Source organism: Thermobia domestica, chromosome 11, assembly GCF_964235325.1.
Source record: "Thermobia domestica chromosome 11, izTheDome1.hap1.1, whole genome shotgun sequence".
Lineage (NCBI taxonomy): Eukaryota > Metazoa > Arthropoda > Insecta > Zygentoma > Lepismatidae > Thermobia > Thermobia domestica.
Genome location: NC_137464.1, coordinates 189138930 through 189155556, shown reverse-complemented (window position 1 = coordinate 189155556; position 16627 = coordinate 189138930). Strand labels below are relative to the sequence as shown.

Sequence of the window (16627 nt, the reverse complement as noted above, 5' to 3'; positions counted from 1 at the left end):
GTATTCGTACGTCAGGTGTACGATCACTTTTTGCGTTTACTCTATACACTTTCTACGGAATTTATTTACTTTCTGACCATTAAACTTGTCTTTGTGGTTCTTTATTGATACATTCATAAAGCTTAGTTTTCATTATTCTCATTGTGTGTGTTATTACACTTCTTAAATTTTCTGTTTCTTTTTCGCAGGCATTCTCGTTTCAATAGCATAGGTGTACGAACACTTTCTGCGCTCACTGTATGTACAGTAAATACAAATTTATAATTTTTGACTTTACGAAGTGTACAATGTAATTGTTCAATAATTAACATAAGCAGGCATTCATTAATTTATATTAATATAATAATTAATAAAACTAATAAGCGGGTGATTGATGACTCAGTGGTAGAGTTTTCATCTATGGTATTCTAACCCAGGACATGTGGGTTTTCGATGGCTAATTTTGTGTTCGAAAATTTTCCCGGTGGAAGGCCTACCTTTCTTATATTTGTTCCATCATCACTCATTAACGAATTTAGTTTATCAAAACTCTATAGCCATATATTCATTCTGTCCGTCAGTGAAGCAAACAGTCTCAAGAACTATCTGATGGATTACCAATCAATTTTGGCCATGATGTACAGAGTCAATAGTTAAGAATCGAGTTCCCTGATGAATGTAATATTCAAACCGGAAGCGGTACAAATCAACCATTTCCGGTTTTAACGTTAATCATTATATAGTAAATATGGTAATAGATAGCGAGAAGCGGTTTCCAGTAATCGACGTATATATAACATTCATGTAGATAGAATGTTACCCAATTTGTGCATCTGCTGAAAATAATGAGCTTAGGTATTTAGAGAGCATTTTCTGCTTTAGAAAATGTGTGCTTGGTAAAGAATGTTGAGAATTAGCTGAGTCAGGCATGTAGCTAGAATATGGTAATAGGAAGGGGGGGTGTCTGTCACGAAATACTGTGGTTATTTACCAGGGGCTCAATCATTCTAAACTATTTTATTGGCAACATATATTGGTTCGTTTAGCCAAGATTTCTAAATGGGGGGATGATATGAAATACTGTGGTTACACACCAGAGGCTCGATCAATCTAAATATTTTACTGACAACATACCCATATTGATTGGTTAGGACAATAAAATGAGGATATATTAGTAAGTATTTTAATTAGAAGCTATGAAGAAATCTCGAGTAAAAGAATATAAAAAAGTATTGAAAAAGATATAGTTTTCCGAGGTCATTCGAACGGTGTCGAGAATTTTGCGCCTGGGAAATTTGCGCCCTACCTCAAGAACAGGGAAAATTGCGCCTGCGATGTACCTCCACCGGGAAGTTGAGCCCTGCGAAATAAAAGAACCTATTGGAGCTTACGCATTTGCTCGGAGGGGCTGACATTACAGCATAAACAATCCTCCCCCACAACCATGCCATTTGTGATTTATTTTCATTGTGGCTATATAAGGGGAGAATAAACTTCAATATAAGCCAAAAGAACACAACGGATCAAAGCAATCACTGCTTCTTCCAGAGATGATTTTGGGGGAACACTGGCCTCCCCAGAGCTCTCAGAGTGCCCCCTCGGAGGAGATCAAAATAATACGTCTATAATATAATAATAAATAGAATAGTACCAGCAGTGACCCCCCTCCGGAATACTAAGTGTGCCCCCCGGAACATTTTTTTCTGAAAGAACAACTGAACGCAATTGTGTGTTTGAATTCCAGCAAGTAAACACACTGTACATAGTTTTCTTGATAATATTTCTGAACTGATTTTACATTCACTTTACATTTTCTTTTCTATATTTTGTGTCCTGAAAAGCGAAACAACTCGCAAGGATTGTGAACAGAGTTATCTGGGTAGAGCCAAACAACCTTTTGTAGATTAAATTATACTCTTTGATTATATTAATAATTATATATCAGTCATTTATACTTTTTTGTAAATTTTGTAGTATAATGAAAAATTGTATTTGTATGGATTGCCCTTTAGTGAACTAAAATTGTATTTTTTTCATTTGTTCGGAATATTATAACGGATGGAGTAACTCACTGAGACGATGATAGGCAAGCCTAGTTCAAGTGTGAGTGGAAGTTACTTTACACAATACAAAAATAAGTTGAATTGTAGGGCGCTAACATCCCAGTGCAAATATATAGCCGGCGCATTTTCCCCTCTTTTTGGGGTAGGGCGCAAACATCCCAGTGCAAATATATTGCGAGCGCATTTTTTCCTATTTTTGTGGTAGGGCGCAAATTTCCTGGGCGCAAAATTCTCTCATTCAAGGAAAATATAATGTCCGTGAAGTTGACAAGCCACTTATGTCAAACTTCAATTTCGACTTTAAACGTCGCTAGTGCTACGTTAGTGTTCGATAGTGACGCAAATCGTTAGTACTCCACAGATAACGTGTGCTTTTTAAATAATGGATATAGGTCTTCTAACTGCATGCCAACACGCCCCTTCTAAGAATCATCTCAAAAATGAGGTTAACCGTTAGAGCAAGTAAGTGCTCATTAGAGCCATTAACATTAATGCCTCCATCGTACGGCCCTATGAGTAATGATAATAGCACGCTCTTTGCTAGTCTCAATGCGTCCCTATATTCTCGCGAACATTCTGACGTGCCCAAGTTAGTTACTTTTTTTTTTTTTGCAACTATTGTTTATCTGTTATTGTTTATTGCTAGTCTGCAGAGTAGTCCTTACATTAATATGCCATTGTCCTTGATAATCATTGCGTATTTACAACTAATTTGTTATTACTGTTAGAAGATATCAAAAAACAACAGATAAAATCTACTACTTAACGGTTCACATTTTTCTTTTACAGTACATAAACGATTAATAATAATAATAATAATAATAATAATAATAATAATAATAATAATAATAATAATAATAATAATAATAATAATAATAATAATAGTAATAATAATAATAAGACTATTCCAGCATAAAAGTTATCAATTGCATCCCACTGGCAACAAGAGACGCATATTTTAACTTCACAAAGATTAGTTTCTCACGATTTTCTGGAAAACTACGTATGATAACATCTTCATTATGTCAAGTTGTTTATCTCAGTGTGATATATGTCTTACCTCTGGACAATATCACAGTAAAACGAAAATTAAATGTTAGAAGTACATCGTACTTTTGGACTACATCTCATTAACCATGGGAAGATTGAGTAGTGTATACTTTAGGATGTAAGTTTCAGCTTAATTTGCATCATACATTCTTAGGATTACAAAAAGGAAATTTGTTCGTTTGCGTTTGAACAAAATTCTTAGGATTACAAAAAGAAAAAATAATTTTTCCGAAATCCGGATTTTTTCCGAATTCCGGAATTTTTCCGAAATCCGGAATTTTTCCGAAATCCGGATTTTTTCCAAATTCCGGATTTTTTCCGAATTCCGGATTTTTTTCCGAAATCCGGATTTTTTTCTAAATTCCGGATTTTTTCCGAATTCCGGATTTTTTCCGAAATCCGGAATTTTTCTAAATTCCGGAATTTTTCCAAATTCCGGAATTTTTCCGAAATCCGGATTTTTTCCGAAATCCGGAATTTTTCCGAATTCCGGAATTTTCCGATTTTACTTTCCGGATTCCGGAAAGTAAAAATTCCGGAATTGGCCATCCCTAATATATATATATATATGTATGTATAGGGGAGAGGGAGGACATTGTTACGATTTTTACTTACCCGAGATTTTAGAACATATCGTCAGCTTGAGAAATATGATTTTTTTCCTACTTAAACTGTGATTCTTTAGCTACATTTACAATGTACAATATTGTTTCTACTAATGTCCTACCTGGAGTATATTACATTTTACGAAAGGTCTGCAATCTGTACCAATCTTTCCCATATGGGGACAGATTGGTACTGGCTTGGGGCAGATTGGTACGAGTAAAGTTAAATATTACACAGACTTTTTGATAATAGAGATAACGTATTTTTGTTTTTGTTTTATTTTTCCATGAAATATTTTGAAATATAATATTCTACTAAACTTCCACAAACAATAGATTTAAGGACCTACAGCAGCAAAAATGCAAAATAAAAACGTTTCATAAAAAGAATGTGAAAATTTGTCAGAATCTTTAGCAATTCAATAGATCTAGTTCAACTTGGTACATAAAAATAAAAAATAAAATAAAAAGTCCAATGCTTGCTTGTGTTCTCATCAAAATTTAAACGTTCCGCAAGCTATTTACAAAGATAAAAACGTACTATAAATGAGGTTCTGTTTCTATAAGGAGAAATAGAAGTAAATAATCCAAGGGCTATCTGCAGTTTTACAAAATTTTGAAATCATTCATACCTCAACTACTAACTGGAAAAGATGTTATAATTTTGGTTGAGCGTCCCCTTGTCTCCAAAGGAGGCGGAACTTTGTTATTATAAAGGTAACCAAGAAAGTTCTGTCGCTTTTTCACCCATCGAACATCGATATGCCACCTAAGACGTACCTCCAAGATCAAAAATAGTCCCATCAGCATCGACGACCTTCTGCCAACTCTCTGGAAGGCCATGGATCCCATCGTGGTAGAACAGCTGGTAATCAGATGGTGCAATGTCTGGGGAGTATGGCGGATGCAGTAGTGTTTCCCATAAAAGGCATAGAATGGTGTCCTGGGTCATCCTAGCCACGTGGGGCTTAGCCTTGTCCTGTAACAGGAGGACCCCTTTGCGATTCAGGTGTGCTGGCTCTAGAGTTTTGAGTTGTTCTTAAATACAAACCAACTGCTCATAGTACACAGTTGCATTGATGCTCTGACAAACTGGTAGCAGTTCACGATGCCACGGGCATTCCACCAAACACACAGGAGGACCTTCTTCTGGTGCAGTGCTGCTTTGGCTGTTTTTGAACCGGTTCATGGGATGCTAACCAATGATGATAGCGCCTTGGAGCTTCGTACAGGACCCACTTCTCATCATATGTCAACGCCTTTCCAGAAATTTCTCCTTCCTCAGACAAGGCAGCAAAGAAACACAGGTATCTGCTCGCGTTGCATTCTGGCTCGGATCCAATCATGTGGAACCCATCGACCCAACTTGTAGTGCTTCCCAAGTTGATTGAGGTGCTGCCGAACGGTTTCATAACTTACACTGAATTGTAGTCTCAGTTCCTCACATGTCTGGCCACTGTTCTCCTTAATTGTAGCCTGAAGATCTTAATTTTGTACCTGTGTTGGTCTTCTGGCACCTGGTGAGTCTTCCAGTGTTTCGTCACCGTTTTTAAACTTGTTAATCCGCCGTTGCACTGTCCGCGTAGTCACGACACTTTCACAAAAAAAACTGGCATATCTTCTCGTTGCTACAGCGGCGTTTGACTCCAGTTTGATCTCGTACACCATACTCGCCCTTAGGGTTCTCTGTGGAGGTCTCATGTTTACTCTGTCCTTACGCAAGTTCACTGTGTAACTGAACTGCCACAATCAGGTAGTATGTTGGGTATATCCACACCAACAACTGACCTTCGCCTTATCTCCATTCGAATTCAACTCATAGTGTGAGGGCCAATTGAACACGGACCTCCACAAGAAGCGGCAAAACTTTCTTAGTTACCTTTATAATATTAAAGTTTCAAGAACTTCGTCGAATAACTTTCAAATAGGTTGCTGAAAGTCGAATAAATATGACGCTTACTACACGCTGGCTTTTAGAGTCCATGTACAAATATATATTTGAGGTTGATTTTGTTGGATATCTGCCTATTAAAATCACTCGCATCTTCAGATTTTTGCTATAAGGCTCTTAAATGGTTAAACAATTTTCCATTCGAAAGTTTGTGTACTTATCGGCTATACCTATATTTCCAGAATGTCGGGAATATAATAATAGGAAAGTTTTCCATATTATTTTGGTTATTTATTTTTATGCTTTGATTACGGAAATCAAGTGATCACACATGAGATAGCCTATATTATTAATAACTTTTTCAACTTGATGTTAATCACAACGAAAACTGTGACGCATGGGAAATGCACAAAGAGTAGTCTACCCTTATAATTACAAATAAAAGGGGTAGATTGATACAGAGTAGTGGGGGCACATTGGTCCGTACCAATCCACCCCACATGCATGTGTACTAATGTGCCCCAACCCACTTCAGGATCATTAATTCCTATAACTGAAAATTTACTCCAGGCAGGGCAATTGAACATAAATGAAATTATTTGTAAAGAATTACACTTTCATGCAACATACATAACTTTTCAAAGATCCAGTGCTTATTACAAATATAAGCATACAAAGCATAAGTGAAAACTTACTTTTGTTATAAGAAATCAAGTTTTTTTTTCTGCACAGAGAAAAGAACGCTGCTTCCATCCATCAACTGTGCCTCATGATGTTACCAATGTTGCCAACACCAAACTGTTGTCCAGTTACCTCTTCACAGTTGAAAAATAACTACCTCGTATCTATGTGCTCCGTGTACCAATGTCCCCCACTCTCCCCTATATAAATCCAAGACGAGTTTTTTGCAGCAATTTTGTGCTAAAAAATATAGGATCTTCATGCTTTCGCAATAAATGATGTGGAATGTTTCTTTACTGAACACAATCAGGAGCTTCCATTAAGCTTTAACTTAGTCTCTAGTTCGCCTATCACTTTAGTCTTGAATTTTTGCAGATTCAATACATCCTTCCACTGAGGACAACAAAAGGAGGTCTGTATCTGATTTGATTTTTAGTGTAGTTTTATAGTAAGTTCTGAAATTATACCCATTATATGTTGTTGATGTATTTCTTTTGTAATCCTTTTATAAAACATAGGGGTAGTCTTTGATACAGATATAAATGTGGTATTTCTCAAACTCACAAGGGAGCATTTGCCCCCTGATCTCCCCAAATCACACATGTGGTAAGATAAGAACATTTCAGTGAAATAAATAGAATGATGGCATTTCATTTGTTAAAGAAGCATTGAAAAATCGACTGACTCTTTGGGGTATCATGTACTTTATATGTATATGTAAAGAAATATTAAGTAATTGAAATGCCAAACGATATCAACGCGTTTTTAATTCGTCTATATCCACATTCTAGATCTATGTCATATTTATAACATCAATATTCACTAGTTTAAATTTGGAACTACTTACATTACTAATGAGTTTCTGGAAATTTAACTTCAGTGTATACACTTTTTCCGATTGCTCTTTAGGAACTTCACATCCAAGCTTAGCTAATACCGTATACGTTTCTTCTATAGGTGAAAGTGCTGCATCTATTCTAATGAATTCTTCTCTTATGGTTTCTAGGCAAGCCATAGCTCTTCTGACGTCTTCCAGATCTTTTATATCATGCTGCAATATGGCCACATTTTCTTCGATAAATAATATAATTTCATCCATTTTTGCTCGATAATGCTTTTCCATCTCACTTCCAAGTTCGGCTTTCCAGGCTTTCACTTCTATGTCTAACGCCATTTTGTACTTCTCTAGAAGAAAGAAAAAAATTACATTGACTTTCTACATACATATAACTTGACCACGCTAGCAATACCGATTTTGGTTGGAGGCGCCATTGTGTTTACCGCAGTTACTGACCTACGAATGATTGTTCTCATATTATTTAACTCTTTTATTCTAAGATATCAAAAATGTCAATCCACAGCACATCTGCAGAATTCTTGAAAAGTGAATTTCACAATAATAAGAATTACACTATTTCAAGATTTATCCAATATTGCTTGTGAAAATTATTAAAGGAAATTGTTTCTGATTGCATTTTGCTGCAATTATTATTGCATACGTTTCACGATTTGTTTAAATTTCAATTTTTAAATTATTTTTAAATGATTCTTTAATTCTGAAATTATACTGTATTGCCACGTTGAATTTGAAACCATTAAAGTTTCAAACAATGTAATAATTTCCTTTGATTTTCATTTATTCCCATAAATTTCCACTGTATTACTGCTATGTGTGAGTGAATGAAGAATTATATGCAATGATTTTATATGCAATTTTTTAACAGAGAAAATTCTGTATATAGAGTTTCTAAATTTTTTTAGCTAATCGTTTATTAAGACATATTCTCAAAATATTATTTTGCTGTACAATTATTGGTTGTAAGTGTAAAATATGCAGTACCGTAACTTAATTTAATATAGTCTGTACAAGAGCTAGGTACACGACACGCAATATTTCCAAGTTAACAATATTCATAAGTTGGACAAATTTGTTTGATAATTTTCTTGATGCTAACAAGGGACATCACCCAATTGTCCGGCTCCGATTTCAATGAAATTTTTGTTGCTGATAGAGGACATATATTCATTACTTGTGATGACAGAAATTTTTGCCATCGTGCATGTTTTCTATTTTTTAATAATTTTTAAAGGTTGTGATCTGGTTAATAGAGATTACTGCAGAAGTCCCTTACTACCCTTTGTAAACGGAGTGTTAATGAAAGAACAACCATGTAGATACGTATAGGGCCTAGGGGGAAGTCGTATGGTACGTATGACCTTGACGGCAGCCATCTTGAAATGCGCCATTTTGAATTAAGGTCAAGTTTTTTAAATGGGAATAGGGTAATATGATACATAACTTCGGGCTAGAATTTAATCAAAAAAACAATGGTGAAGTTAGTTTTAAGATGCGCTCATTTGGTGAAAAGTTACAGGCATATTAATTGTTTATACTTACTATGTGCCTAAGTCCTTTATCTCCGCTTCTAACCCGCGTATTAATGATTATAAGTGGATAAAGGTTTCGGTAATACATATTATGCCTAGAGGGAAGTGATACGATAAGGGTATCATTGACGGCAGCCATCTTGAAATCCGCCATTTTGAATTCAAGTGAAGTTTTGAAAACTGAAAACCATAGCATGTGGCACCAAATTTTAATAGTAAAGTTTCCCCAAAAAACACTGGTATGCTTAGTTTTGTTCTATAGTTAACCAGTATAAATTTATGACTCTTCTAATGTACACGAAACGTCCATTATTCGATCTTTCAAATTGGCAACACTCCTAATTTTCATCGCATGTTTTAAGATTCCAACTGGCACTTTGCAATTGTTGCCATGGCTCATGTTTTCTAAATTTATTACATTTTTTTAAGAGTTGCGATTTGTCAGTTCATGAATAGTGTTGGGATAAGCATCCAGCAATCTTTCTGAATTTTGAAGACTTGCCATGTAATTATTAATTTCATAGACAACGTAATTATTTATTTCCTATACCTGCAATTCAAAAACTCGTTTACTGACACGAATCATCGCAAAACGAAAGAACTCCAACTTTGCATTCAGGTAACACCGGAGACGTAGCTTATAATGGATAGTAGATGAGACGAGAAATCAAATGAAAATTCACTTCAAAAAAGGAAACGAAATATGACTGTTGTGTAAATCAATGGTCTTTTGTTTTGTTTTATACTTATTTGTTTATTGTATATTTATTTATTTATTTATTTTCTATGGCAATATTTTAGCTAGTCAGACAAAAAAGTCATTCCTTTTCTAGTTATTGTTGTCGATCGTTCATGTTTGTAAGATTTATAATCACTATTGATCGGGAACTCGATTAAGTTACACCTTTTTATAAACAAGTTACCTGTTTTCATATTTTGTTCATGGTACAAACAGTGTGTTGGGAACAGTCATATTACGTCTCTGATATTTTCTATCATTGTTGCTGTTCCTTTAAAGTTGTATTTATTAAAAAAAATACTGTTTGTCGTTTGCGCAACATGTAGGCTAAATTTCATGATAATTGTGAGTTCGTGTTACACCAATTTCTTATAATTTCAATTGTATTTCTTTACATCACATAGGTCCATAGGTTCCTCATGTACTTTGGGTTAAAATAAATAATTACACTGCCTAGGAAATTAATAATAACATGGCAAGTCTTCAAAATTCAGAAAGATTGCTGGATGCTTATCCCAACACTATTCATGAACTGACAAATCGCAACTCTTAAAAAAATGTAATAAATTTAGAAAACATGAGCCATGGAAACAATTGCAAAGTGCCAGTTGGAATCTTAAAACATGCGATAAAAATTAGGAGTGTTGCCAATTTGAAAGATCGAATAATGGACGTTTCGTGCACATTAGAAAAGTCATAAATTTATACTGGTTAACTATAGAACAAAACTAAGCATACCATTGGCTTTTGAGGAAAATTTACTATTAAAAATTTGAGGAAAATTAAAAATTACTTTTGAGGAAAATTAAAATTTGGTGCCACATTCTATGGTTTTTTAGTTTTCAAAACTTCATTTTAATTCAAAATGGCGGATTTCAAGATGGCTGCCGTCAATGATACCCTTATCGTATCACTTCCCTCTAGGCATAATATGTATTACCGAAACCTTTATCCACTTATAATCATTAATACGCGGGTTAGAAGCGGAGATAAAGGACTTAGGCACATAGTAAGTATAAACAATTAATATGCCTGTAACTTTTCACCAAATGAGCGCATCTTAAAACTAACTTCACCATTGTTTTCCTGATTAAATTCTAGCCCGAAGTTATGTATCATATTACCCTATTCCCATTTAAAAAACTTGACCTTAATTCAAAATGGCGGATTTCAAGATGGCTGCCGTCAAGGTCATACGTACCATACGACTTCCCCCTAGGCCCTATACGTATCTACATGGTTGTTCTTTCATTAACACTCCGTTTACAAAGGGTAGTGAGGGACTTCTGCAGTAATCTCTATTAACCAGATCACAACCTTTAAAAATTATTAAAAAATAGAAAACATGCACGATGGCAAAAATTTCTGTCATCATAAGTAATGAATACATGTCCTCTATCAGCAACAAAAATTTCATTGAAATCGGAGCCGGACAACTGGGTGATGTCCCTTGTAAGTAAGGATACGGTGGTTCAGTGGTAGAGTGCTTACCTATGGGGCGTAGAGTCCCTGGTTCGATCTTCGGCAAGAGGGTATGTGGTAGACAAGATCGTATCCGTGGGGTTTCTCGAGGTACACCCGTTTCCTCCCACTTTTCACTCCACCAATTCTTCCATCATTCACTTCCCTTAATCATCGCTTCCCTTAGCCTAAAGGGCATAATTGTGGGAAGTTAAAGTGAAAAATTTAATTTCATTTCTTAATGCTTCAGTAAGACATTGAATATAGTAATTGTATTTTAAATGTTTTTCAATGTTTGTTTGTGAGTGTTTTCTTCATTAGTAACATCATTACATTGATACCTTGCAGTACTGGCACCATTATGTAATTTTTAGTGATTTGTTCGTTGGCTTGAACGGAAGTAGATGAGAAAGTCAAATATTTAATTTTATCACCATTTAATTCTATTTGTTTATTACTGGGTCATAACATTAGTTTTCTTAGTTTTCGTTCGACTTTTAAGAATGTATTGCAAATGTTGCTAGCAACACTAATACTAGTATCATTAGCGAAGGATTGTACATGCTCATCTATTTTGAGGTTATATAAATCATAAATACAGATTAAAAATAGAACTGGCCCTAGGACTGTTTCTAGTGGAGCGCCATACTTTAGAGTTCTAAATTCACTTCCAAAATTTTCAATTGCTAGTTCGTTTTCTGCTATTTTAAAAAGTGTCAAATCAAGGTAACACTATGCTTCGTATTTCACATTTTTTAATTTTGTATAGCAGAATTTTGTGCGATATTGTATAAAATGCTTAGCCAGATCTAAAAATACTATAATCATCTTTTTGTTATCATCCAAGTTTCTATTAATAAATTCAGTTGATTTATATATAACATCTGATATATTTCTACTACTTCGGAAACCACATTTATTCGTTGAAAAAGCATTATTTTGTTCTAGAAAAGCAACTATTTTTGATTCACTTTTCCAATGGTCTGGCACAATTACTAAGTAATGAAATTGGTCAATAGCCATTTACATAAGCTTTTGACCTTATCGGACCTTATCAAGTCGAACATCGATATGTCACATAAGACGTACCTGGAAGATCAAAAACAGTCACCATCAGCATCGACGACGTTATGCCTCCGTTCTGGAAGGTCAAGGATTCCATTGCAGTAGAACTTGGTGGGCCATGAAGCGAAGAAGGTATCAAGTGCATTTTGCACCTCTACTAGGGATTTGAACTGCGTCTTCTAAGGTAATTTTCCAAGGAATGGAACAGGTGATAACCGGACGGTGTATCGGAGTAAAAAGGATGCAATAGTATTTCCCATTCAAGGCGTAGAATGGTGTTTCGGGTCATCCTAGCTGGAGGCTGCCGAATGGTTTCTCCACTCACACTGAATTGTAGTCACAGTTCCTCACATGTCTGGCCACTTTTGCCTCAATTGCTGCCTGAAAATTTTTATTTTGTACATGTGTCGGTATTCCGGCAAGTGGCGCGTCTTCGAGTGTTTCGTCACCGTCCTTAAACTTTTTAAACCACCGCTGCACTGTACGCGTAGTCACGATACGCTCACCAAAGGCCTGGCATATCTTCTGCCCCGCTACAGTGGCGTTTGAACCCAGTTTGAACTCGTACAGCAAACACGCCCTTTTGGCGCTCTGTGGAGGTCCCATGTTAACTCTGTCCTTATGCAAATTCACGGTGAAACTGAACTGCCACAAGTAGGCAATATGTTGGACATACCCATACCAACAACTGATCTTCGCCTTATCTCCATTCGCATTCAACTCACGGTGTGAAAGCCAATGGAACACAGATCTCCAGAAAAAGCAACAAAGGTTCCATGGTTACCTTTATATACACACATCTCTTTATATATATATATATAGGGTCACCATAAGATTTTCAGCTGTAAACGGGACAGGTTCCAGATTTTTTACAATTATGAGAAATGAGAAACAGGTCAGTATGTAGCTTAGTTCCTGTTCATCTTAGCAATACATAATACATTTATATTGTAATATAGCATAATATATATAAGCTATATAATATAAATAGCATTTAACTCACAATATAGTAGAACATTAGCGTAAGAAATTTCGCGTTTAAATTTCCTTTACCTACATACAATTTGCTTATAATGACTATATTTTTAAAGACGTAATAATTAATATGAAAATTAGCTATAAAATGGCTAAAAGTGAAAAGAATGAGGCTAGGATTGCTACTGGTGCTGACTTAGCAACCCTGGATTTTTAGGCTACCTTTGTTCTTATCTGCGTCCTGATATTAGAGCTCCCCCTCCTCTCTTTCTCTTTGTTACGGGGCGGGGGCAAGTAATTTAATAGTTATGAAAAAGGAAAGACACGTTGAAATTTGTTCAACAAACAACCAAATGTTAAAACCCGCTGGCTTTCAAGCAGTACTGCTAATTAGAGATCATGTTTAATGTAGGGAATTTCAGTTCAATTCTTGCCTCTTTGTTATTATTAATTATTAATATCTTTACAAGTAATAAAGGTACTGGGTTTGTTATTTACTTCTTTCACTTGCATAAAACGGAACAAATACTACTTTTTTCCATCTACTGACGGGACACGCCCATAAATCGGGACTGTTCCGGTCAAAACGGGACGTATAGTCACCCTAATTACTTTTCACTCAGAGATTTCATTTCTATAATACTCAGTTTTTACTTCTGTTATCAATTGTGTTATTTTATTTCTATACCTTTTTGTAAAAGTTATTTAATTCTGTATTATTTTGTAATATATAACTAACTGATTAAGTATGTCTGTCTCTCGTATAGAAGTTATTAATCGCCTTCTTATCCACGGTTTTAGCTTTCGAAATTCACTACCTGTTTCTTTGACTTCAATGAATAACATTTTTATACTCTGAGTTCATACAAATACATTGGAATAGTTTTCCAGTCACATTTTTATAACTTTTTATTTAAAAGTGAGTAATCGATACTAGTTGGACAATATAATATAATATCTTGTTTTGATAGAGTTATTGGTACATTTATATTGGAACGATAGTGATCTTTGATGATTGAAGTATAGCTTATATGTATTTGTGGCATTTTAAGTCTTAAAAATATGTGATCAATGCGGGATTTCGTGTATTCTGTTACCCTAGTAGGTTTGTTAACACATGAGATATGATCACTAGTATACAGCATATTTGAATATATATCTATATTTTCACAGTACTTTTATTTTAGTATACGAAAATTAATATTTCAAATTAGTAGTAGTAGTTGTTGTACAAGTTCTTAACCTCATTACCTAACGAGTTTAGAAATGCATATTCGTCACCATTAAGAGATCAGTAGACAGCTATTATGCTAAAATTTTTACAACCGTTTGATATGTAGAAGTTCTTTCACTTGTCAAAAGTTAAAGTTCTGTATTCTTATCTACGTTTACATGGTCACTCATAGAGGTCATGGTATCATTTGCTCGAGTTAAAGACCTTTTATAATGTAGAGTTCATATGAACACGAACATGAAGTCCTTCGATGCTAAAATTATACAGGGTATCCCAAAAGTAATGGCGAAAAATGAAACTACAGATTCCTGGCACCAAAATAAGAAAAAAAAAGTTTATAGTCCGGAAGTGGACAGGGGCGGAAATAGACAGCTTCAAATATGAGGGGAAAGGAACTTCACACATAGGGAAAGGAACTTGCCGATTTACAAAACCGCATCGAAGATACGTGTGAACAATTACGCAACACACCGGAAGTGATGGAATGCATTCGAAACACGATTAGCACGTTGCATAGATATGATAGGAGAACATTTTGAACATCTTCTGTAGGTACGTTTATTGTTAGCACGTATGACCTAGTAGTTTGTAGTTCTATTCTGTGTAAGATACTATGTTACAAATACAGTACGTCATTATGGATCTTGCCTGTAATTTCATTACATGGCACAACTAGTTACATTTATTCTTATTTCTACCCTCTCTCTGTAAGTTTCTACCTGGCATACCACTTTCCATTGCCCCCTGAGATTATGCAGCCATGCTAATTGATCTTTGCTTTGACTCCCATTGTATACGTGCGTGCAAACGAGCCATGGATAACAACTTTTTTCTGTATGGTTTTCAACTTTACTGCACCGTTTCATTACCCCTGCAGTACAGACATTCGGTGAAACCCTAAATGACGTATGGAGAATCTGTGACGCGTTATGTAACATGCGTTTAAGATGTCAAGCTGATATGATTTTTATGTCTTTCTGGCCCCCCTTCCTAGCTCCTATCATTATTGTGCTGGCATGTGTGAAGTTCCTTTCCCCCTACATTCGAAGCTGTCTATCTCCGCCCCTGTCCATTTCCGGACTATATGTCATATAAACATTTTTTCTTGTTTTGGTGTCAGGAATCCGTGGTTTCATTTTTCGCCATTACTTTTGGGACACCCTGTATTTCTCATATTAGAGTTTAAACAAATAAATAAATATCTAAATATAGTACAAAACTTCTAGGTTGAACAATCTAGGTTCACTCTAAAAGAGTTTTAGATTTTTTTTAATAACTAGAAAGTTAAACTTACAATATAGATATGTAGGGAGGAGCAAAAAGAATATTGCTCTTATTAAAACCACTACGTATACAATATTATTGATAAACATATTAAACAGTAAGATTTGAAACATTTCTTTATAATATTTCTTTTATTCTACAGAAGTGGATCATATTAAAAAGATGAACAAATATTTACATTTCATTTGAAAACTGTTTCGTAGCTTACGTGGATAGTGTGGTCTAATACGTAGACTTGCAAGGAAAATTAAAGAGTGATTCAATACATACTTATATAGCCTATTATTTGTCTTTATCCTAATAATAATAAGGATAAATAGTAATAGCTTTCAGAAGCATCTATATATATATATATATATATATATATATATGAAGAGGCTGTTTTTTTTTCACTATGACTATACACCTAAATTTGTATATACATATTTTAAACAGAAAATTGATTTTACGTAGCTAATAATTAATGAACCTGTGTAAATAGCAACTGGACCAACAACTAGGACATCCGGTAGCATACTAATTTCTTTCTCGTAGTTCTCGTATAACTGAAAGTTCTCCTTGAAAGCTTGTAAATCAGGATTCTTCTCAATTAACTCATGGATTTTTATCTCTCTATCTTCATCCCAGAGGAAGTCGTATCGCAAGAATTTCTGTAAATTCAAAAGAAGTAAACAAATTATTTCAACATAATCAAGGTAAATACTATATATACAGGATGATTTTAAATAACATTTGGGAATTGATTCCTACCACCAAGATAAGACATAAAATATAGACAAACTGGGTGTAGAAATGCTTCCTTTCGGCGCTATGACCAGCCGAAAATTTGTCGGAGAAATGCGATAACATCTACAACTCGATAACAAAATAGCGGATCAAAGATAGATACAACGGAATGTTAATTATTTTCAGTCGTACATTTCACAAACGCATAATTCAATGAGAGGCGCAAGGGTAACCGTAAAGAAACTGGAAATTTCATAGGGTATTCTATCCAAAATTCAGCGATTAAAAGTAAGCAATAATCACGTACAGTAGATCATCTGTTAACCAATCATCACGGGACCAGGCCCGGTTGAATAACGAAATAGTCGGTTAAAACGAAAATCAGCATTTCATAGCCTTTAAATTCTATAACATCTCTAAAATGGTTTAAGAAAGGCTTACAGTACTTTGAAACTTAACTTTCCAAAATCAGAAGTTTCGATACAA

At 34.8% G+C, this 16627-nt stretch overlaps 1 protein-coding gene across 1 annotated transcript in view; it reads right to left on the bottom strand.

Moving 5' to 3' along the window:
* Positions 1-16627, bottom strand: part of kl-3 (dynein heavy chain 8, axonemal kl-3) — a 555080-nt gene that overhangs the window by 385317 nt on the left and 153136 nt on the right. The window contains exons 18-19 of the mRNA XM_081731423.1: positions 15885-16065; positions 7117-7454 (exon numbers count right to left, since the gene is read on the bottom strand). Of these exons, the coding sequence (XP_081587549.1) occupies positions 7117-7454; positions 15885-16065 (519 nt within the window). The remainder of the gene's footprint in view (positions 1-7116; positions 7455-15884; positions 16066-16627) is intronic.